The 26,065-nt window shown below is 37.9% G+C and overlaps 1 protein-coding gene across 3 annotated transcripts in view; it reads right to left on the reverse strand.

The window, feature by feature from the left end:
- The window catches only part of MTHFD1L (methylenetetrahydrofolate dehydrogenase (NADP+ dependent) 1 like), a 157,736-nt gene that overhangs the window by 78,365 nt on the left and 53,306 nt on the right, over positions 1-26,065 (reverse strand). For all 3 annotated transcript variants that reach the window (XM_030499863.1, XM_030499864.1, XM_030499865.1), the window contains 2 exons: positions 21,206-21,274; positions 14,728-14,839 (listed from right to left, as the gene is read on the reverse strand). In XM_030499863.1, the coding sequence (XP_030355723.1) occupies positions 14,728-14,839; positions 21,206-21,274 (181 nt within the window). The remainder of the gene's footprint in view (positions 1-14,727; positions 14,840-21,205; positions 21,275-26,065) is intronic.

The raw sequence follows: 26,065 nt of genomic DNA on the forward strand, positions 1-26,065 counted from the left end.
GAAAAAAACATGTAAAGCCCACTGTGCTGCACAGACTTTGTGAAATAGCCACATGCATGGAGAAATGCAGCAGGAGCAACTCTGGAAATCATGGAAGCTTTCATTAACTTGATTGTAATCACCTATATATTTAAAATAAACTGTACAAACCCAGTATTTAAACCTCAACTCAAAGTGTAAGACTGATGGCTTCTGTCAAACTTATGAATATGTATTTACAGTTTTCCCTATAATTTTTGGATGAGGAAAAAGGACTCAGCTGGTTAAAATTGCTGTGGAAAATAACTATGCCTGTTGAACCATATGTGTGCGTATACATGTAATCTATCTTAGAATAAGAATCACAAACTGAGACTGAAGGTACTAAGGTCACACACTAGCAAATTCCACATGGAGAAGGATTTTCCTACATGGATTTCTCAGTTAAGCACACAACTGAAACTGAAATCAAACCAAACCATAATTCTGCTAGAATACAAGACAAATCCATTCAATTGCTCATGGCTAAACCAATTCTTTAATGCCTATTGTGAATTTCTCCACTTAACCACAATTCATGTAACTAAGGCAACAGAACTGCCATTGAAAACTACCCATTACCAGTTCTGAAATATTTGTACATTATTAGTGGATCTCCCTTTACTACAGATTATAAATTATTATTTTTTTTCAGTTCTTCTTCATAATTGCCCATCATTTTGTCATCTCATCTACTCTGTTGTCCTTAGCCCTCCCCTTCATTTTTGTGCTTTCTCACTCCTCATGCAGCAAAGGACCCCAAACCATACACTGAATTCCTAATTGGCTGCAGGAAAAGCTGAACCTGCAATCCTTGATTTATGAAGCTGTTACTCAGTCTCTTGGGAGCTCTGTTTGAGATGCAATAGATGGAGGCGGCAGATAGATGCAGCATCCTCTTGCATGTAAAACATCTGCTCTATCCCTGAAGCTTCATTCCCGCTCCGAGCTTGTAGTCAGGGCTAAGCTGAAGATACATTACAAGCATGTGCCTTATTACTGCAGGAAGCAAAGTTGAAGAGTTTGAGATTGTCAGCTTCAATAAAGCTGTCAGCACAGCAAATCAAGAATAAAGAGACTCACCACATAAAAGACAGATAGGCCACCCAAAATTTAAAAATAGTTGTAATCCACATTTTCTCTTACTGTATTTGAATCTAATCTGTTTTCTCAATCAAATGAAATTAATTACACAGCAGTTTTATATAACTACAAAAATAATGGCAAGGTCAGAGCAGCAAACTGACCCTGATATGCCATTTAGGATATTAATCTTTTCTTTTAATGTATTATTTTATAAAATCAAAGACCTTTCAAATATCGTCAACATCTGACCTTCAAAAGCACTTTGGCTATCTGCCAAAGCAACACTCTTCCCATTAACAAATCATACTGGCCATACATAACCTAGGATTATTTGCAATCTAATTCATATGTTTAGAAATGAAGAAATGGTTTTGAAACAAATTTATATCACTAGTCATGAATTCTTGATATTTTTCTTTAAGCCTAATTGCACCAGGTTATAAGATCAGATATGTAAGCAAACCTGATTTCTGTTTTCAAAGGGAAATAACTATTTTTCTGTTAAAACTATTTAGAAACTCCTAGCATATAACACCACATCTGGTTTGTTGTTTGAAAATCTAAAAATTCCAACAATTTGAAGTAAGTGTACTTTCAGAGAAATCACATTTATTTTTCTTTACTATTCTCTTATCATAGAGTACTTCATAAAATTTATGAAGCAAAAAAAAGCCACCTCCAAATAAAAATCTTAAGAACTGTCTGTATGTGCATTTTTCTTCCAAGAACATGAAAAGACATACCTTAACCTTTTATGCAAACCATGACATTATTTCAATTGGGCTGGTAGGGAAGGTAGCACAGGACGAGAAGAAAACATTTTGGAGTCCTGATCCCAAAGAAAACAATGTAGCTTTGAACAATTCTCCCTGAAACGCCTATTAACTGAGCTCTCAGGGTGCATGTGTTTATGGAATACCAGTGGAAACCAGAAAATCAACTCTGATAAATACAGACTTGTACTAGATTACATTAGAACTCTGCCGACTATAACCACCATAATAAAAAATGGTGGTTATGTGTTTATACCTTTACCACATTTCACATTCGTACTGACTTCTCTGAGCCTTGAAGATCTAAGACAATAGTTCACAAAGTAAACAAACAAACATTGCACCCTCCATATTTGCACATTATTAACAATTTTAATTATAAAAGCTTTCAGAAAACAAAGCACTCTTGCCTGCGGATTCAGAATATTGGCTCAGAAAATAAAAAGCAAAACCAGTTTCTCCAACATGACAGAAATATCTGAACAAACTGAATACTTATGCAAGTAGTCCATAAAAAGAACATTAGAATTCAATATCAAAAAGCAAGTAAAACAAACAAAAAAATCTAATAAAGAGTTTTCATTTTCAAATGATATTAAAAATAAACCATCCACTAAAATTAAAATTCAGCCTTTGAAATGGGACTTGAACTCTTTATGCATACTCTGCCCTGCTGACCCTTGCTAAAGGGTGTAAGTCAATATGAAATACAAATGGGGAGAGGATGATGGATTTTCTGCCAAATAACCCTAAGCAAAAGTAACGCTGTTAGCTAGGGAGCCCGCTTTTATTTCCTTTGCCAAGTGATGAATTAAGTGAACTTCCTAGCACATATGATGTTTTATTGTTTGCATTTTTTTAACCTCTTTTCTTCTTATAAATAAAAGCAACACAACCAGTAGGTAACAAAAGAACAAAAGGTACTGCTTAGTGGTTTCTTGTGACTTCAGAGTTTTAAAACTAGGTAAGATTGCTAACTTGGGGAGGAAAGGGAACATAAATTGGACAGAAGTTGCAATGTCATCAGTTTCTACTCAGTAGAACAGTATTTTATTTATCAGGAACTGGGAAGTACCTCTACTTTCTGAATGACTGACAGATCCTTCCTATCTATTTTTACCTCTGGATAACTGTCCTGAGACTGAGAATAATGGATAGCCCTTAACAGTTGTACACTCCATACTTTTAATTTATGAATGTCACTGACAGAGGAACAAGTTGTGTTAAGCTCTAACATGTTGCAGAAGAGGTCAGCATACAGGGCATTAAAATACCATGTCAGCTTGTCAGTGAATTCCTGATGCACACTTAAGTACCGGCAGCTGCTGTGGCTCTACAAAAGCCCTGTTACCTTAAAGTTCCTATTATTGTAGTATTTGCATCTCCCTGTTTGCTATGGTGAGACAGTTCTTGCCCCCAAGAAAGTTTATAAACTGAATAGGCAAATTGGGAAGAATGGGATTACATACACAGGCATGGGGGCTGAAATAGCTTAAGGCCATGAAGCTAGTCAAGGATGGAGGTGGCCTCAGCCACGAAACAGACGAGGAGCTGTCAATCAGAGAATGTGTGCTACTGGTGATAAGCAATGGACTGAGCAGCATTGTCTCCTCATCTTTTACCAGGCAAGAAAGAAGAGAAAGAACAGGTCTCCTCAAGCCACCAACTCTACCAGGAGCCAGCCAGCAGGAACATTCACGTTGCCCTTCCTGCCTCCCCAGCATCATCATGGCAAGACACCCCCCACATACGTTCCCAACTCAAACACTATCTCACTACATCTCCCTTCTACTCTGAAAATCCATATGAAGAGAAGAAGGCATGGCTTTCTCAAACAAGCTATGCATGTCCAGTTTGATGCTTGCTTCTGACCCAGCCAGCTCAGTTACAGTGTGACTTTTCATTCAGCATACAACCAACACACACGCATGCCACTTCACAGCTCTTAGTCTGTGAAAAAAAAACATTTAATTCCTTTGCCAGTGAGTCTCAGAGCAGCATCCATCCACCAGCAATGTTTCAAAAAAACCTCTTAAAAACAACCATGCAAACCTACGTTCTTTCTTCATTATGTTCTATCGTATCATAACTATGTTTTGAATTGCTTTCCTCACACTAAAATCACTTCACCTATGAAATCAAACTCCTCTAAATATACTAATTAAAATGCCTGGTCTCTCACATGACATCTGGCCTGAGAACAGTAACTCCTGGTCACTAAGAAGAAAGGCAGTCAAACACATAGTTTTGTTATTCTGCAGGGTGGACTTTTTGAGCAGAAGACACTTAACTATTAATTACGCAAGCTCTAAAAGAAAGGAAAAGACAGATGGAGCTGCTACAGTAGAGAATGAGTGTCAGAGCCCGCAAAGGAAATTAAAACAAAGTGGTCTTCAGCCACACAAATTAAAAAGTAGAAGCTAATAAAGTAAGGTCATCATAATATATTAAAGATGGAATTAAAAAACCAAAGTACACAAAAGCTGAATGCACTACTCTTAATAAAGACTGAACCAGGAATTTAAAAATCCTGGAAGGAAAGAACCCAACAAACCCAAACATAAAGCTTGTATAGCATTTTCAATAAGTTCCTTTTCTCTTGGTGCCTTGTACGTGGAAGTTTTAAAATCTGTATTTAAGTAATGTAAGAGGAATGGGAGAAAATCTAAGTGACTATAGGCTTAATGGCTTCCAAACAGATTTTTAAGAAAACAGTAACTTAAAAAAGAAAAATGAGATAACTAAGAAATATAACCTCTGTCTACAAAAGGCAGACTATGCCAGATACAAACTTTCTCCAGTAGTGAAAATGTGACAACATCTCATCAATATAGCCTTCAGGAAAAAAACCTGCTTCAGCAATACATACAAATGTGTTAGCAAGGCTAGAAGAAAATTATGATTACATGATTAAGAGAGAGGAGAATAGGCAGCCATGATAGAAGAACTGTGGGACAGGAGAGAGATCCAGCCTGAGGGCTCTCATTTACTATTTGCTAAACAACCTCAGCAGAAAGCCTGAGGAAAACTGACGGAATTCACTAGTGATGCCAAAGTTTGAAAGCATCACCAGTGTGGAGAAGAACTAGGATATCACACAGGAAAAAGCTGCCGTGGTGTTTAGGAATAAATGAAGAGAAACACAAAGTTATTAGTAAACAGCCATTGCTATTTGAGATTAACAGCAAAAATCTGACCTACAATTTGGGAACTTCATACTTGGAAACCTCAGAGAAGAGTCCAGGAGTCTAGCAGTATTAATGCAGTCATAGAATGAGTGATGTGTGGAAAATGAGGAGGGGGGGAAGAAAAAGGTGACTGATCTAAGGATAAAGGCAAGAGTAATCTTGCAGAGCTCTGCACATGAACCTATGTTGAAGAAAGTGAACACTGTAAGAGATGTAGAAACTAATGAAGCATATAGGCTGTGTTATAGGAATGGCAAGCCTAGCACTAAGTATAAAAGATCCGAAAAGCTGTGCTTGTTTAGTTAGAGAGACAGTATAAAACCTGTCACCTAAGAAACAGAAGACTAAGCTTCTGGAACACAGCATTACAGAACAAGAGCAAATGAGTCCAAATTGGCCATGGAAACCCAGCTAGCTCACCAGAAGTAGCAGCAAGAGTTAAAGATCCTAGCTAGTTTCAAACTGGAGCTCAGACAGTTTATGAAGGAGATCATCTGATGTGCTTGTCAGATAAAGCAGAGAACTCAGCTAAATGCCTTATGATTTATAATCAGATGTTCTTTTACGCCTGTAAATTGCCCCTCATCATTCTGGATATCAACAACAGATTTGGGGATGTACATTTATAAATACATTTTGTAGCAAGGAAATGCCAAGTCAATTTCTAACACTTTGTAGATTTATTTTTTCTTTAAAGGGAAGAAGGTAAAATCTCAATACAACACAGTCCATAATTTGGGAGCTTTTCAAAATAGCATCTGCTCTCCTTACTGGGCAAAACACCACTTTTTTATGCAAGCGTAATATTAGTTAGACATAATTCAGTAGTTCACTAGCAGTACCAACTCCCAGTTTTGAGTTTAACTTTGCATAATTTACAAGCTCTCGAATTAATTCAACTCTGAAATAGTGACGTATGATACTAAGGTCAATGCTAGAATACTTCCCAACACACAAAAACATCCAGAACAGCTCTATTCTACCCAATATTCCTTCTGAAAAGCTTTATTTTGCAATGTATGCTAAAGAACAGAACTGTCTGAAGAAAAAGCTACATGATATCTGCAGTGAAAATATGAAGTCACTCAGAACTTTCTCAAGGACACTGAACATACTCAGATGTAGGAAAAGTTTCGATTCCCATTTGGCATAATAATTCATAAATTATTTAAAGACTGTTTTACGCATTTCTGTAATAGAAAGTCATTTAAATCATTGTCACCTGACATTCAATGGCAGTAATCCATAAGCGAGGGATGCATGATTTGCACCCAGATCATTTGTGACAAGGCAATAAGTAAGTTCAGCTTTCAGGAACTTTGACTTCCTATCAGTGGAGGAAAATGCATTGCACTACATTTCTTGTCTCTGAAGACTTTCCAGCTTACTGGTAAGAAAATTTGCTAAGATTTTAAAAGCAAAAGTGGAACAGGAGACGATTTTTTTGTTTCCATTTTACAACATGCGAAAGAAATGGAATTACTTTTACTTCACAAGTGTGAAGAAAGAAATAAAAAGGGCACCTGAGGTGTGAATGGCATCACCATTCACAACTGAACGGCAAAGACTCACAGATCTTCTAGCAGTAATGGTACCTTATTTTGTAGTGTGTGGTACCACTGGGCCTTGTACTATTAGATTATGATTTTAAAGCCTTGCAACAACACTAACACAGTATCACCTTCCTTCCCCCCGCCCCACTGCCACAGTTGCGCTAAGCACAGCTGCTTGAGCAGCTGCACTGTGAATGGGATCAGAGAAAAACATTGTAAAGTTTTGAACATCCCTTATCTAGTTTGTAGTACACATGTTTCAGAGTAGGCCAGGAACACCTACACAGATAATGTTGTCAAACACCTTGTACCATGAAACCTTAACCTTGCTTTAACTCCCTAAGCAAGAAAAAAAATGCAAAAAATATTGGAACACAATCTCATTACATTTTGTTTCTTGTGCGAATACAGAGTGAAGAAGTCAGAGATGAAATAACACAAGCTAGCAAGACAATGGACAGAATCTTAAGAACTAAAGCTCTCTGGAGGGTCACGACATGGAACCCCCTTCTTGTGCTGCTGAGCAACAAAAAAAATAAAATTAAAAATAAATTCTCAAAGTCAACATTTAAGCGTAGCAATATCACATGTACTACTGGTGCCAAAAGAATTTTAGACAAAGTATTTGGGCTATATTTCCTTTTTAGGAAAAAGACTACTACTGAGAAAATAATGTCTTATGACATAAAAAAATAAATCTACTGAAGATTATTCACTTAGTGTATTAAACGTACAATTTTTATAAGGTAGTTTATAACCCTGTTCTACAATGTCTGCTCTGAGAGTATGTAAAATGGACACCTTTCAAAATACAACTTGGTGTGCACTGAACAGATAGAGCAGCTAACATTATTAGTTTATCCTAACAAGAGTAGCAGCACAATAAAAAGAGTCAATTACTTAGCTTATAAAAATTTACTGCTTCTACTTGAGTTTATACCATTAAAAATGTGTGACCAATTCTTTCCAATTACACCAAGTCTACCAAATAAAGAAACAGAAAGTTAATCTTTCTTAAGAAAGGCACCAACAGCTTGCACTAAGCCTCCTCGTGTCACCTGATACAACACCAGGAAAGACAAAGTCACACTTGACCTTGCCTAGCACAGCATGCTTTCAGCGTTGAATGGGACATACTTATTAGGAGTAGAAAAGAAAGCAATAGTCAAACATATAGTCCAAGCTTGAAAAACAAACTTCAAAATCACTTTGGATTAGGATTCCAAACACATATTCATGCTTTTCTTGTCTCCAATTTACCACAATCCCTCTCCTCAGCTGAAACACCTTCAAGGGATTAAAGAGATGGATGGGGCAACCTGCTGAGTTGTTTATTGCAATAATTTCTGACACACTGACAAATATGATTCAGAAAAACTCATTCCTCTTCCTCTTTCACCTTTTAAGCCTTAAAAATACCTCATGGGCAGCCTGTATTCACTAACTAAAAACCTGATAGTTTACCCTTTCTATTCACCTTAACAGGGTATTAAGAAACAATCTGACTGACACAGGAAAAGAAATTGGAGTATTACAAGGTAAGTACTTTGTTGCTTTAAGCCAACAGAGGACTAGGAATGAACAGCAGAGAGATGTGACAAAAAAGCCCTGATGATGTTAAATGTGTAAAGCATCAGAAATGATTACCTCTTCCTGAGCCAAGCACCAGACTCATCACAAGGAGTGAAAAGCTGCATTCTCTGCAGATAAAATGACCAAAATCCCCCTGTCGTTTTTTTGGTTTATTGATACCTCCTTTCCCTTCTTAGCAAAGCTGCCTGCATACATGCTCACAGGTGTAGAAAGGACTGCAAAACACTTTTGCCCTCATGGTGTGCCTAAAGGGTGGCAAGTTACTACGGGTTCTGTAGCCTAGTCTCCTCTATTTCTGGGGGCAATTCAAGGCACCTCTCCCTAAGAAAACCCTTGTCCCTAACAAGACATTTGAGACATCAGCAACCAGAATAACTTCCACCTCAACTGGTGCTTCTTTTCACTCTGTCCTCTGCTCTCCCTGACACAAGACGTGCCTCCCGAAACATACAGAACCTCTCACTATTCCTCTAATTGCAAACTACATCAAGAATTCCACCCCCCAACCCCCTCCCCTTGGACACAATCACAAAAAAGACAACTGCTGGGTGAGCAGGATGGCAATACTACTGCAATAAAGGCACACTTTCCTGTACTTTGCCAGCTGCCTGGTCACCTCTTGCTCTTTGAGTAACCAGCAGCTCTTTCTAGGACAAGGACTTTATTTTTTGTTCTGCACACACACCATGCTTATGACTGGGACGCAATTGGCAGCAGTTACAATGTGATTGAACCTATACGATATTTCCTGAATCCTCGAGAAGAGTGTGGGTATTTAAGAACACCCAAAACTCTGTTTTATGAAATGTTTCTTTCCTATACTACAGCATCTTATGTGACAAAATATTATCAAGAACACTTGCCTTCTTAAATAATCTTTGGAGTTCAAATCAAGCGTTTTACATATACACCATATGTTGTGTTGGTCCAGACATGGGTCTTATGCTGTCAGAGAAACAAATATAACAATTCTTTAGGGTGATTAGGGTAATCACTCTAACCTAGACATCCAGAAACCTGGTTAATGTTCTTGTTTGCAAAAACTGTCATGACACTTCTGAAACAATGAACATCTTCCTCAAAATAATGGTGGGAAACTATGGAGGAAAGAAAGATGAGGTGCAGAGGTCATTTCAAAAAAGGACTTTCAGCAAACCAAAATACACTCCCCTGAGCCATGAAATAAGAATGCAAACACAAGGAGAAATGTGTGCAAAATAAAAGCTTTACAGAAGCAGCAACTTTATCCTCAGGGCTGCCATTAAAAACTTCAGTTTACACTAGATGTGGCCTTCAGTATTAACCAGCTTCTGTGGACCAGCCACGAGTTGGACATTTCTACACCAGAGGACAGCGATGAAGACAAAAGGGGAATGGAATAGATTAACACCACAACACAAAACAACAAAAAACCAGAAAGCAGTAATTGCCTAAATACAGAATAAGATATGTTTCCCCACTCAGTCATAGCACAGGACTCAGCCTAAATGCCAAGCTCATTTCCCTGCCACTGCTGAGATGTCAGCTGTCCTTGCTGCTTAAATATTATGGTGAACCAAAAGCAAATGGTATAGAATTGGTTAAACTAGACAGTTTAGGCAACCTTTATAGAAAAGGAAAATTAAATGTCAGAAAAAGACTTAAAGCTGCTGCCAGAGGAGCTAAAGGCATGTGAAAGACCACAAAGCTCCGATAATAACTGTGAAGATCCGTATGTTCAGCATGACACACATGCCCCAGTGTACCACTTCCCAGGCCATCGGCACAGCTGCCTCACATGGCCCAGCTGCCGTGCAGCACCCAAACCACTCACAGGGGCTGCCTGAGCCTCAATGGGCCACGCTTGCTCACAGCAAGGATGGGGGGAATTTGCGGGGAAATAGGCATGAAGCAGTAAAAGGCTTAGAAGATAACGTGCAAGCCAGCCTATTCTAGCTGAGACAGACCGAGACCTCAAAATTAGAGCAAAAAGACTGAGTTGTGAGTACATAGCAACAAGGCTCAGGGAAGAGGGAATTAACAAGCTGAGCCAAAAGGCTTAGGCTATCTCCAGCTTAATGAGGGCCTGTGATTCACTTGGATACCTGAAACTGAAGCAGGGAATGCCTTCAATTAGGGAGAGTTCACAACAGGACTCAATGGTTAAACCTTGTTTGGAGTTTTTTTTTTTAAACCAGACCGTCTACATCATTGTAACTGACACTACTCAAAAGGCACAGCATGCTGCAGTTCCAGCTGCAGAGCAGGCAGAGAAACAGACAATACAGGCCAGAGGGAGGAAGAAAGCTTTACAAATAAAATTAAAAAGAGAATCTTTTTTTTATTTTTTTGCCTTGGCCACGGCACACAGTCACACAAACAGTGGGATCTACACAACAGATTGGTTTTTCACTGCTGGCTGTCACAACTCACCCTCCTTTGCACTAGCTCTGGTGTTTTTGTGCCTCTGAGCTGAACTGCTTCTGTGTTAAGTCAGCAGAAAACTAAGCCAACAAAAAGGGCAATAGGTTTCTGCCGGGATGTCATGCAAAAACAGTTGAGCACAGGCTGAGAAAGGAGACAAGGCTTAGCTGCTCTGGCAATGCAGGCTCAGTCTGATAAGCTAGTGCATCAACAGTAGCTTTACTGGCATTTTAAAGCTCCAAATATTACAGTCAAATGAGGCTGTAATATTATAAATAATTATTTTAGCAAAAACACCATCTTATGTGACATTATCTCACCTTCCCCCTGTCACACATATAACTGTTTGCCCAGGCACTGTCTGTGAGGGGAAGGAAGGGGATTTTTTTGTTGTTGTGGTTGTTTTCAACCAAGACCAACTCACCAGTTCAGTTCATCACGTGGCTCTATGAACAGGTGTGCTGGACTGGAAACAGCAGCTGGAGGAAAGAGGCTGCTTAAACCCGGACAGAAAATAAAAGATGCCTATATCTGTAAAACTGTGATACAAATTCAGGCCACGCTATTCTCCTTAGCACTGTCTACACACTGAGCAGGAGGTTCTGCTCTAGAACAACTATAGTTTAAGTAAAAAATTAAAGAATAGATATATAAAACATATAAAACAATATATAAATTATATAAAACAATAAATATATAAATTATATATGTATTATGTATATCATCATCCCATCTCACAGTGAGTGAGCTAGCATATGCACATTAAGATATTTATTCTACTATACAGGAAATCAATTTAATTGCAGGCTCTCTCACAGATTTCTTATGTTTCTGCTTTGTATGTAGCTACACAAGGCTGAGAGCCTATCTCATGAATTGTGGTCCCTAAAAGCCTCTCATCAGTTCTGCCACTTACCTTACACTATTTCCAGCACCTCCTGGACTCTTTCATGACCTTATGCAACCAACCCTACATGGCAAAACACAAAATCCAATCTCTTACACAAGAAAGAATCTAATGAGTGTCAGATGCAATGGGGGGAAAGGATGAGCTGCACAACAACATTGGCAAATGAGAAATGTGGAGCAGTGAAAATTTTTACTTTTAGCAAGAGTAACTAAATTTGTTCAGCTAGCTCAGTACAGAACTGCAGCAGAGCTGCCCTGCACTCCCACTGTCTGAATTAACTACAGGATCAGCTTTCCCCCCAAGTTTCAATGGCTGTATGGATTTTAGGCACACACCACATGGAGCAAAATGCGGTGAAGTTTCTTCCTAACTGCTTTGCTGGGTAGCTTCACAAGGCACTGGGCTCTCTCCCTCTATGGACATGATCTCAGGGCGGACTGGTGCACACTTTGTAGCTGTCATTTTAGACTTCAGTTATGTAGGGTAGCATAGGACTATTTATTGGTATTTAGTAATACCAAGTGCTACATGTAGTCTCTGCCTATGTGCTCTGACTAGTTACCAGAAACAATGTCTTAAACCATAAAGCTTATGGTAATTACAAGCATTAGAACAACCATTTGCACTTGTGACTAACTAAAAAGTATATTTAAGTAGGCCACTCTAGGAATTGTGGCTTTTAATAATCTAACAAGGATCTAAAAATCATACTGAAGTTCTTTGTCATGAGAGCAAAAGCAGTCTCATTTTGAAGCCAGTTTCATGGGGATTTGTGGTCTGTAGAATAAAATTTGAAAAAGAGCCTTTAGCTGGCAACACACAAAGCTTTTCTTCTATTGCAGCTACACTGCTTTATCTCCCAACAGAGAAACTGAGGCCAAAGACGAACAAAGCAAAAAAGAGTGTTAAAGACAAACAGGTGGATAAGACCAAAAAAGCATGAAATGCAAGGATATGCTCTTAGTGCCTGAGGGAGGCACTGAATGGAGGGGAATCCAAATCCAAGGCGATACTTTTCAGGATCCAAAACCTGGATCAAGGCTCAAGACTGGTGCCAAAATACTTCCATTCAGATGATACAAAACAGACTTCCCACTTGAAAAGTTTGCTCCCTGCAGAAACAAAGTCAATTTACCCAGCCTATGAAAAATGTTAGCTACCCTAAATGCTTTTGATCTTCATTCCACAAAGCCATATAACAACAAACATGGCATAATGAAATACCGATTCTATTATCATTGAATAAATGTATTCAGAATGCAAAATGTTCTTTCTTTGAATGGATGTTTGATCATTTGAGGGAAATGAACAATCCCCTTAGCTGTACAACAGTAACACTAGAGAAAACAACCATTTTCCTTGACACGATCATGCATTTTAAAAAGGAAACACAAACACATAACACATGCCCAGACTAGCTTGAAAACCCCATGTTTCACCACCTTAACTGCAATGTTTTATTTTCTTACATAGGTAAGCATTTCCCTAGCTACTCCTGCCTAAACATAAGAAGCAAGAGAAGAATACTGAATTCAGTGCTTCCCAAGAATTCTCTTGTTATCAAAATATTATTAGCTAATATCCAACAATCTTTGCAAATTGTATTGAATCAGAAGGGCAGAAGTTAGGCAAAACTGACTCTAGGAATTAATGTTGTTAATAAGGTCCTAACAAGGATCTAAAAATCATTGTGTGCACTTTGCTAATCCATTTAAAAATAAATAAATTAAAAGAAAAAAAAGAAGGATGGAGAACATCTCTTCTAGGCACAGAATGCTTGGGGAGATCAGAAACTTACTTCTATAAAGATGAGTAAGTGAAAATAAAAGAACATCAATAAATATTCTTTAAAAAGAAGAAGCTCTCAAGATAATGGAATACACGTAAATAGACTTTCTACTTGTTCAACCTTTTTGTTTTGTACAGGGAATACTACAGTAACGTATTTCTTCAGTTGTTTGTTGGTTTTTTTTTCCCAAAGTCAGTATGATCTACAATAGGTTTCAATCCTCTATTTTTATTGGTATTAATTTTTGTTATTTTTAAAGATTTCTGTAAGAAGATATCCCTCTATCTTCTTGTTCACTAGCCAACAACTCTGTATAAGAAGCCTTTTCATTTTCTACCTGTAAGTGCATAAGTTTTTTCATATCATAACAAAAAGTATACACATTCTATAATGATGCAAACACTTCTTCCATCCTTTCTACAGTTATCAGTGAATTTCAATAGAAACAGTACTTTCAAGTAATTTGTTTCTCTATGTTATTTACAGCAATATATAGGTAAAACATAAGCATATACGTATGTGTTTCTCTAGTAGTTTAAGGCAGCTAGCAGAAGAAACCTCATGTTTCACATTACTGCATCTCTTCAAGAGCATTGTTCCACAGGAACTCAAAGTTCAACTTTAGGATTAATGTAAGCCAACCTGGGTGTTCAGGACACAGACGAGGATGGCTGCAGCAGTGCAAAGGCATTACTACCACAAAGCAGCAATGCCTCTTTCATTTTATTAATTCTAAAACTAAAACACACACAACAATTTCAGCCACAAGTAGTTCACTAGTCAGCCACAAGTTTATTTTGCCAACAACTGTAGCAGTAAGTTCTGCATGTCTAATGTTGCTTGTGCAGGATGAATTCTTAATATAAAAAGAGTCTGCCCACTCACATGCTTTCATAGGAACAGAAGGGCCTCATGGTAATGTTTTACAATGCAGCTGGACCAACCTAATGGCTCACTGCCACCAAAATAAGGCAGTCTTACTCTTTCTTCTACCACCTTCCCTGTGGTGTTCCACCGCACTGGCTCAGGGACATATGACCCATGATTTGGCTGAGTTTGCTGAATTGGCAGAGAAATAATTCAGCAAGAAAAGGGAATGGTTTCTGCTAGTCTATCAAGAGGGGTCAGATGAATACTAATAAAAGGAATTACAGAACACCTCTTTCAATGCAGTCCAGGCATTTAACTGGTTCAGTCATCTTGTGGAATCTCAAACATGGTAACAGGAACACTTGAGACTCGGGGCAGGGTGACAGAAGTGTTTTGGTTTTTTTGCACATTTAAGATTATTACCAATATTAGCACAAAACAAAGGAGCATTCTTACCTTCCACTGCTATTTTATCTGTTCATTTACATCACTGTTTGCCAACTTACCAACACACCATAATATTATAAACAAAATAATCACTCACCTACAAATCCTTTCTCTCCAACTAATTTAAGGGCAATTTTATCTGCCAGAACAGAAGAATTTCCATGTGCAATGTTAGCAAAAGGTCCAGCGTGAACAAATACTGGTGTTCCCTGAATGATAAAGAATACATGCCATTAATTTAATGAATACGTGTTGTGGTTTAACCCCAGCTGCTTGCTCACTCCAGTGGGATGGAGGAGAGAATCGGGAGAGTAGAAGTGAGAAAACTCATGGGTTGAGATAAAGACAGTTTGATAGGTAAAGCAAAAGCTGCACACACACAAGCAAAGCAAAACAAGGAACTCATTCACCACTTCCCATTGTCAGGCAGGTGTTCAGCCATCCCCAGGACAGCAGGGCTCCATCATGTGTAATGGTTACTTCAGAAGACAAACACCATCACCCCAAACATCGTCTCCCTCACTTCCCTTCCTTCTTCTTCCCCCAGCTTTATATGCTGAGCATGACACCATGCGGTGTGGGACACCCTTTTGGTCAGTTGGGGTCACCTGTCCTGGCTGTGCATCTTCCAACTTCTTGTGCACCCTCAGCCTGCTCACTGGTGGGGTACTGTGAGAAGCAAAAAAGGCCTTGACTTCATGCAAGCACTGCTCAGCAATAATGAAAACATCATTGTTACCAACACTGTTTCCAGGACAAATCCAAAACCATACCCAAAGCCCCATACCAGCTACTATGAAGAAAATTAACTCTACCCCAGCCAAAATCAGCACAATAGGTAAGAACACAAGCTCGATACTCTTACAGACTAATCAAGATGACATATAAATCAAAGCACATAAAGCAAGTAAGTGCTATTAGATAATTTAAGGATTCTAGGTACTTCTCAGGTCCTTGAGACCTCACTCACTGACAAGTCTAGATGTCAGAAACTGCTTCGTCTATATAAGGGTAACAGACAGCAGTGCAACCTTTAGGGAATTTATACAACTTCTCACCCAACCTTGTACTATGTTTCATATTTCCATTGCCCTAATGCTGTGGCATGCTATTCTGGCACATGTACTACCATCAGCACTAAGTGCTGATGCACAGTGCACAAATAAGAGTCCAACTCCATCCCTTACTGCTCCCATTTTCCTCATTGACTGTAATTGCCATTCCTGTGCAGGCAAAGTAGCCAGCAGAACCAATGAGGGACCAGAGTCAATGGTTAAGGAGCTGGAGAGGCAGATGGCAAGGAACATGGTTGGGGTGCAGTGGGGATACTGATATACAATGGAAAAAGCAGTCACCACTGCTGGCGAGTGCCTGGGAGCCCAGGTGCAGAGCCCAATTCCCCTAGGTAGACATTATACAAATACACAAGGAAAACAGACTCTGGAGCAGGGACCAATCTAAACCAGCAAATGAATAGGAGTAAGCAAATCAACTAGGTATAGGGAAATTTGTCAGACAGTAAGCAATTCTCAGTTTTCCTATTACTTTTTTGGCAGGCATCCCAAGGAAAGAAGAAATTATAAAATTAGAATCTTCAGAAAGGGGTTAGGATTAGGCAAGATAATATAACTGCTGTCTTTTCTCCAAGTCAGAATACACAATCAGACAGAAGGATGTAATTTCAGCTCTTTTACTATAAAATACTTTGGCAAACAAATTCCTGTTGGGTTAATGCTTTTAAAAATGCCCAGGTGGTTAAGGCAAAGGTAAGCAGACAACTTCCGATTATCGTCATCAGTGTTCTTCACATGTTCTGTATTAGGAGCTACTGCCAAGCTACAGGGCAATCTTCCTCAATTTTGACCAGAAACACCAGTTAAGGAGGACCATGTTCCACAAGTCAGCTACAGGCCGCATCCAACAGCCGCATGAAACACAACATGGAAACTATTAACCACAGAGCTAGTTGTGTGTCCCTTCACGCCCCCAGTGTCTTAAGAAAACAACCTGCACAGATAAAATGCCCATATTTTCCATAAAACACCAGAAAAACTGGATTACAGTCATGAAATACTTCTTAGTATAGAAAACAGATTTTCCTATTTCAGTAATGCTGAATACAAATCACATCCAAAACATCAATAAGAAACATCTTGTTGCTTTCTTTAGGAGTAATTATACGTAATTAATTGTTTTGTTCAGACAAATAACTTTTTAGCTACTGGCACATTAAACTTCAGGTTGGTTTTAATAAATTGGGTGTTGTTTTGTTTTCTTTCAGGGTTTGTTTTGCTTTGTTTTTTTAAAAGTGGAAAAGGGAGAATATGCATACATATGGGTGGGGGATATTCTCCTAAACCTATGTAATTAAGCTACAACTCAAGACAATTCTGCCTCATATATGTTAGAGAAGAAAGAGGAGCAGAAAAAGTAAACAAACCAGAAATCATGCTCTGTAACAAGAGGAATGATATAGATTGTTATCATCATAACACACTGACTTCACGGTGTTTACTTAGGGTTAATTTTTTTCCTCTTTTCTATCTGCAAATGGCCACACACTGCAATAGCAACTGGGATTTCACATACTTATATAAAAATTTAACTTGAACTACTGACATCTTCAAAGCTTCTTCTAACATTTAGGCATCGACCTCATGGGAGGTGCTGTGCAAAATAAAAGATTACCCCTATTACACTTGCTTGCAACCTACACAAAATAAAAAAAAAGTTTCACTTCTACTTTAATACACTATTCACCCTTCTGGCACTCAAATAAATGACTGCCGTTTTCAGCTACCAGGTTCAAATCCGCTGGATACATTCTGATTTGTGTTTTATTACTTACTAAGTTTAATTTACTTTTCTAAGTCCTTAATTTCTTGTGGCAAGCAATTACAAGGCTGCTCTTATTAGAGCCCGGCACACATACAGGCAGATGCAATGCATGGAAGCACAACCACAGCTGGTGAGAGGGCAGCCCAGCCTATAGCGTGGCAGCTATGCAGAGAGGGGGCCAGAAGGGTTTCCCACAAAGTTCCTGGTGCAATTGTGCTTCCAAGAGTTCACCCACACAACAAGGACAGGAAGGAAATTTGGACTGTGGGATCCAACATCCAGAATATTGGTACGCAAGAGGCCCCCTGCCACTAACTTGAAATCAAAACAAACTACTAAACCACTGACATGGACAGATGCTCCCTTGGAGTTCTGAAATCAACCAGAAGAAAAGGAGTTATTTGAATATTGGGGTTTTTTTACAAGAGCAATCCTACAGTAAATACAGTCTAGGTACTGAAGGGACTGAACTCCAGTAGGACCTCGGGAGCCTCAGGCACACCTTGGAACAGGGACAACAATGTCTTCTCAGGCCAGCCTCAGTGACTGTGTGTCAGCCCATCTGTCCCACTCTGCAGAGTACCACTTACTTTCATTACACTCTTAATAAACTATATGGAGAAACAAACAGTGTAACACGGATGCATTCTGCTGACTGTTTTCAGTACAAGAAATGTTCTTATCCAAGTTTTACTAAAAGAAAATAAACCCAGAACGTGAATAAATATCTGAAGTTATCTGGCCACTAGAAGGCTGTTTATAATACTTATTACAATCCTCTCCTCATCTTTACTGAGAGTGGCACTTTAAATGTAACACGAGCAGACTGTCCCAGAGCAGCCAGCCTGCAACTACAAAGAGCTGTCCCCTAGAGCAGCTCCTCTGTTATGCGTGGTATAAATAAATGCTAAACATTAAGGGATCAGTTCACAAGGGAACAAATCTGTCATGACAAACATGGATAAACACTATGAAATCATTATGTACATTCCAAACAAAGTCATCTCAATTTTACGGCATTGAATATAAGTTCTACTGAAGCCTGCAGTTCTTGAAGGTGGAGTGCACCATGTTTCCCATCTTGAGATTTTAGTGTCAGTCCTGCATATAAAGTACTGTCAATCACTTTACGCCTTGAGGCAGCATTTCTGGTGACAGAGTAGCAGATTTGTGATGGAAATCAACCCACCAAGAAACTTCTGTGAAAGACAGCAAATTAAAACACACACATCAATTCACATATGAAAAAAAGCACTCTCACAAGTTGCAGTTCATTTCCACACAGCACTGGCATTTGTTCATTTTTGATTTATGATCTTGTGAACCTCTTCTACAATGCACAGAGATGTCCATGTAAAGCTGGCGCAAATCTAATGAGTAGGTCATTGTTGTCCCCTTTCACAAGCCCTTAGAAGCAAGTCCTCAGATCTCCACAGCTTAACACAGTTCCCAGGCTCTTGGCCTGATCACAGAGGACACCAGCTATCTCTGCAACGGGTACTTTCAGCTGCTGCTACTCACAGACACTATTACTTACAAATTATGCCAAATTAACTGTTAGTATCAGCTGGAAGTTATCCAGAAGATCTGCTCCACCTCCGTTGGCAATCTTTTTGCCCCTCCCCAATACCAAAGTGATCTGGAAGACCTGCTTTGGTGAACAGTTTCATCCCTACTTGCAGGATGGGTCCAGGGCACAGTCTGAGCTGCTTCTGTTCTCTATAATTGTATTATTCTGGTCTTCCACCATTTGTGTGCTGTAGGATCATTTCTGATGTTACTGTTGTCAAGTCATGATGACGTTGCTTTACGCTCGTATGGAGAACTTGTTCTCCCTGAAGGGATTAGGATTAAGTTGCCCAGTTATTACTGGTAGACTCTTTGGAAATTTACAAGATCCCTCTTTTTGTGGATGATACTTATTAGGATTATTTCAAGTGTAATTTAGGCTTTAGGTCTCCTCATTTCTAGTTTGTGAGAAGAAAGGCACTTATCAGAAATATGTCATTCCCTATGGCAGATGAGACACTGTTATATCCACCACATCAGTGTACACTAGGATTAGTTTGCCTTAAAATGTATCATGCTGGAGGCTCTAAACTCACAGGTGGATCACTGTGCTACATTCAAATGTGCAGGGCAAAATATTTTTCTTGTTCCTCTCTGTTCCACTTTTTTTTTTTTCAAATTAAGCTAATCAAATTAGCACCTCTTAAAGATATTTACATGAATAATTAATAACAATGAAATGTATTTATTCACAAAATGGGACATGACACAAGCTTGAGGCTCAAGAACAGCAACAGCAGCATGGGCAGTAACTGAGTAGGCCATTGCACCTCTGCACAAGAGCAATGACACAGTCCAAGACATACATTAGCCAAAGCAAAGCACTATCTTGGAAAACATTTAGATAAACTGGGGTTTTCTGTTCTTGGAGAGGTAACTTAGCCTGCAAGCCAACAGGTACTCAAAGGGTGACAAAAGTTTGTTTTCGAGTCTCAAATGGCAGGAGTGGAGCATGAAGCAGTCTTCTGAGCTGCTTTAGTTTGCTTTTTTAAAAATAACTTCATAAGAATTTTTTGGAAAAATATCCTTGGGTACTGCGGTCGGGGTCCTCCTAGCAAGCAATAGTGTTTGATGAAAGTTGGCAGATATTTCAGCCGTAGCATAGATTAGACTAGAAAATACCACATAAAAGCTGGGAATTTAATCGCACAGAAATGTGAATATAAAGAAATGCAGTGCAAAAAAACCCCAAACCCTAAAAATAAAAGCATGCAAGTCCCAGAACCAAATGCCTATCGATCAAAAGAAACTCTTCCGACATTTACAATTGTCTTTTAAAACACTACAACAAAACCACATTTTTTCTAACAGATATAGAAAGTGCAAACAGAGCAATGCAGACTAAACACTAAGAATCAAAGCTGCCTTGTCACCGATGCTTACTGCATGCAATGTTATCCAAGTGGTGATTTATCACACAGTTCTAGCTATGACATTCTCGATGCTACGTGACCTCTAGTTTCTGCTGCTATTAGATGGTATATTAAATTCTGACACACACATATATTCTTCTTACAGCCACATGAAAGAACAGATAAAACAGATAAAAGTAATTAAGATGGCTATAGTAAAATAACATAGACAAGTTTTATTTTTCTAATATTCCCTGAGAGTACAAAGTTGTCCCCATCCAAACATAAAAGCAAAAAGGTAGTTGTCGCTTGGATGTGATGTGAGAAAACTTTTACCAACCCAGGATCGCACTGGCATGTTTCTACATTCTTCAACTTTTCACCATATCAGGAATTGTGAAATACTCCAGCTATGTAATTTTGATGGTCAAACTTTCAATAATCTACATTATTTTTTTCTCCAAATGCATTTGTTTTCAAAACAGCTTCATCATTTCCCCATTTTGCTTCTTCCCTCTCCCCATGAACACTGCTCATCTTTCAGCTTACTATTGGAAAGGCAATACTAGACTGCCCAGACATAAAGTTAGGTTCTACTAATTCTGCGTTCTTTGAGCTGCTGGAAGAAAGCTCACTAGGGTATGTGTAAAACATTCCTTTCACAGGCCAGCAAAGCTTCATTTAGTCCCTGAAGGCACTATAACAAGATAGTGGCTTGAACCTTGAAAGTTAAGTGCAGTCACTGGAGAGAAGCATGACCAGCACAATATGGAACTTGAAAGCTGGAGAAGGGTAGGTATCATAAACCATACTCACCTCTAATGTCTGCATTAGTGTGGGTTTAATTGCGTCTTTCATCAGAACTGCCAAGGCACCTGTTACTCCCTAAAAAACAAGAGAGGCCACATTTAAAGAAGTCAATTCTAAGGCGCAACATTCCTGAGTTACACTTAAGCTTACAGATAAAACAGAAGAAAACCTTACAGTTCAAAGGATAAAAAGAAACTTTGCTAATAGACCATAATGGATAAGCAGGGCTACAGTGTTGCATAAAGAATTTATTTAGACATTACCTCAAGACTTCTAACATACTTTGTTTACAGAGTGTGCCAGAAATAGTAACGATTTTGTTCAGAATACACTTAAAAGGCAGTAGGTAAATATTCTTCCTATTTCATGGACAGACCAGAAACAGAATTATTAAATGATTAGCATGAGGATGTTCATGGGAACACAAGATGAAGCAGAAGCAAAGGCCATTGAGACCTGAGAAAGCAAGAAGGCAATAACTTGCTAAAACTGCCTGAAGAAATGACAGATGTATTTCTTTCATGACAGAATCAATAGCATGAATCAATAGCTAGCAACAACCAGAAAGGCTATTTTTCAAGTCTTGTACAAATATATACATAATAGACACAAGATGAAAGCAGCCACAGAGTTGACTAGGGGTAGATAATGAATACATCACAAGATTAAAAGTTAGAAGCGCCTTACTGTGATAATGAGAGGAAAATAGGAGCCGAGCAAATTGTCGCATTACTTCCCTCTAAAAATTTTGCTCGACATTAAGCATAAATTTCATACTGACTGAATTTAAAATAAAGTCCCTCTACCCCAAAATTCAATGTCAATTTTAGGAAAAACAATCTACAGAGTGGCATCACTAAGCACATCTAGACATCACTTTGTAGACACATCACTATCAGTCTATATGTAGGGTGCTATCTAGAAACCACAAACATATATTCCAGTTTATCCCTAAATTACTTTGATTTTGAGAAGATGTGTTTTGTTTTGAAATAACTAGATCATGAACAGAAAACAAATGCAGTAGTGTTATAAGTGTCTCATAGATTTGCCAGAAAACACAAAAAATGAATTTAATACACTGTTGTATTGAAAAGAACATTAAACTTAAATAAAAATACTAGCTGTTGCAAACAGTTTAAAATGAAGATTAAAAAACATAGCTACACTATCAGAGTAGCTTATTAAGAGCTAAACAGTAACTTTCAAACACAGAAGAGTCATGAAAAAAGTGCCTGTATAATTCTCAACATGGCACTTGCCATCTAACCCCAAACTTGAACAATCAAACTCTGTGTGAAAATTCTAATGACAGACAGACAAGAGACATAAAAGTAAGCAGTGATTACATAAGTACAGTATTTTATACAAATTCTAGTTTCTTCTTTCTAAGCATCACATCTGAACGCAGACTTCAGAAGAAAATGAAGCAGAATATTTGGCCTCGGATAAAAATGAAACTAACGTATTTATTCCCTAAATACAAGGAAAAGGAAAAATGTGTTAAAAAGGGAAATTAAATAATTGATGCTTTTCACTCCCAGAGGCTCCTTAATAGCTACAGATTGTTCTAATTGGTAAGATTATAAACTACGTATTTTAGATAAAGAACTTAAAGATGCAGGACAAATCTCAACGATGTTTCATAACGGTTCATTTAGCCAGTATTCTAAAAAATTTTCTGCTGCTGGAATAAAATGTAACTTCAATATTTTACCCATGAATGCGTTTTCTTTTTAGGACCATGCAAAAATAACTGCCACTGCTATTGCCTTTGATTTCTTGTATTTCAGTAATTTGTAGAAGTCTTTCTAAAGTGGGCATATTTCTTAGGATATTGAATTTTTAATCTGTTTCAATATAACAATTCGTTTTATAAAACCTATTTCATTAATTTCCAGATCTGAAGCACTTACAAAACAGAATAATAAATAGAACAATCTCAGCTTGTAACAAATTTAAATCCTAGCAATTTATCCATTAAAAGCTAGTTTTCAATCCTACTAATCTATATGAAAAAATAAATTAAAATATTCTTTTTCCTGTTGATCACAGTGCAGAATTTTAATTCATGAAAACAGAGAAAAAAACCACAGTGTGCAATATACTTACTGAACACATGCATAAGCCTTTTCTTTTCTTGCTGTTCTTGCAGCCAACTGAGATAGAATTTATCAGATCAGAAGCACCCTTCTTCTGCTCCCACCCCCCAGCTGAAGGAAATAATGCTCATCACTAGTTGCTAGCAACACAAAACATAACAGCTAGTTAAGTTGTTCAACTTCTGTGTCATGGAAAGCAGAACCATGTACACACATTAGTCAGGAGGTTACAGGTAACAGAAATGTATGAAGGAAAAAGTTAATTTTACATTTTCTTCCTGTACCTCAGTTTTTCCATTATCATATAGCAAAAACTATTCATCATTATGGTAAAAGAGAAACAGCTGCTGATCATTTTCTGTGCATGAACACTGAGATAGTTTACAGTCTTACCAGGTAAAAAACCATTGTAATAGCTATTCAACTTTCTGGAGAAAAACTGTCAAATGGAAAACTACATTAGATCTTCAAACTGGTCAATGATGAGGTCAAGCACCTGAACAGCCATGGATCAGTCTTAATGCCTTTCTTGGGAAAACTGCCTAAGGACTGGCAAGTCTTAACTCATGCCAACTGTAGCCATCCATGTAGGGGGTTACTGTTTTCTACTTCATGCTGGACGAGACCACCACCTCATTTAAAGTGAGCATGCAAGCAACTATGTGCTGACCCAAGCCATGCTGACTGGAAAAAAGACTTTGGAGGAGAAGTGAAAAATAAAATAAAATCAGGACACTCCCCCCACAGCTAATAATGGCTCAAATCCTGTCTCCTTTGCTTTCTGATAGTTCTTCACTAATCTGAAAAAAAAAAAAATAGGTAAAAAACCCAAATACTTCCTATGTGTTTCAATGTTTTTGGGAAACTTCATCCACATTAGACATATATCCTGGATACAACTCATTGTATCTGAAGCTGAAAGCAAAGGAAAAAGATGGAAACACTCCAATTAGCACGTCATGTCTATCTGCCTTTCATAGTTCTTAAGCATGTTTGGTGTCAATAACAGTCCTTAAAAGCTAAACAGACAATAAATTTTTCATATCTATCTGACATGATGCTGTCAGAATAAAGTTTTCATTCCTTCATATCCCCAGTCCTCCAAGCAGCTAGTAAACAATTCCTACAGCTCACTAAATCTGGATCTGATTCTCAAAGCTATTTAAGGAATCAGCTTTCCATATCCAATTCAAAGAAGGTAGATGATAAACTTTTTTTAACTGAGAGGCTTAGACAGTTACATACCAGTTAAGTGTATGAGAGCGCAAGAATCATTAGCTTTCCAATAACCCACTGTCAGAAGAAAGAAGTAGGACTCCAAATCAAATATATACAGACAACCAATTCTCCTGGGTTCCCTCCTGGAACTGGCCCCAAGTACTTCTGAAAATAATACCTGTTCCATCTATCCACCAGCCATCAGGGCAGGTATACTCCCCAGGACACCAAGATCACAGAGCACAAAATAAATCACACAGAAAAGGCAAACTTGGATAAAAAAAATTGAAATACTTTCAAAGCAACTTCCAGTGGAGCAGTTTCTGAAGTCTATCAAGAGTGTAAATGAAAGCCAGCATTAGATGATGAGGAAGGTGATTGAGAGTAACTCCTGTGAAATGAATAAGGGTTACACAGACTGAAGGGCAGAGAAAACCTCTTTTCTTTCTAAGAAAAATAATGAAGTACTTGTAACTTCCCTTCATTTGAAAATATAGTCTCTAACAAAACGATAATATTTTTCTGCAATATCAGTTCTGTAAAAACCTAAACCCTAAACCGTAAGCTTAGAAGAACTGCAACTACTTTTGTTTAAAGTGAAGTATGCACACAGTGTTTCTGGTGAACCAGAGAATAAAATATATTCATTCAGCTGATAGATGATTTATAAAACTAAATATGAAGCTATTTTCTTTTGGTCCTGGAATTATTGAAATCTAACAGTATGGCAGAGAAAGTAAGCTGAAAAGAAGTCTCATTTAAAAAAACAGTGACATACTTATTCAATATTTTTCATAGCTGCTGAAATACTGATCTAGGGCATACATACCCATTTAGTTTCACATAAAAATGTGTCCATCAGAATTCTACTACACTGTAAAAGCCAAAAAGCAATTCAGTCTTCAAAATACCATACAATGAGCACCACATTTTGGCAAAGACTTCTGTATGTTCCATTACAGAGGACAGATATTTAATCCATTATTCTTGGGGAAGGAGACTTCTCAATTCATGAAATATTCCATTTCTCTTTTTTCTATTACTACTATCCTGCCTCTGCATCTGGTTTTTATCTGCTAATATGTATTTTAGGTTTACACTATTTTATCATTATAAATATATTGCATATAAAGTCAAAATTAAGAGCAATTGTGTTTTTGTGAAGTATATTGTGTGTACATCTGGAAACAAATCACAGAGAAGGGTTTAGTGGTTTTGGTTCATACAGATTCCAATGAAGTAAAGATTATTGTCAAACATTTAACTTGCATGAATTCAGTCCAGATAGTATATATAAAACATGAACTCCAGATTTCTTTTTTAAGTGACAGGTAGGACTGACCACCACGCATTATTCAGGTTGTGTGCTACTTCCCATGATAAAGCTGCCTTTAAAATTTGTTAGAACTATATGCAATTGCAGTTCTTTGGACTAAAATATTCTATGTCAAGTGGCTATGGCAGACTCAAGCTTTTAAACTTGATTTTGTTTTATGAAAATTTAAGTCAAAATGCTTGAACTGTTCTTGGATTGAGAGCATTTGAA

The sequence above is a fragment of the Strigops habroptila genome, chromosome 10 (assembly GCF_004027225.2).
Source record: "Strigops habroptila isolate Jane chromosome 10, bStrHab1.2.pri, whole genome shotgun sequence".
Taxonomy (NCBI): Eukaryota; Metazoa; Chordata; class Aves; order Psittaciformes; family Psittacidae; genus Strigops; species Strigops habroptila.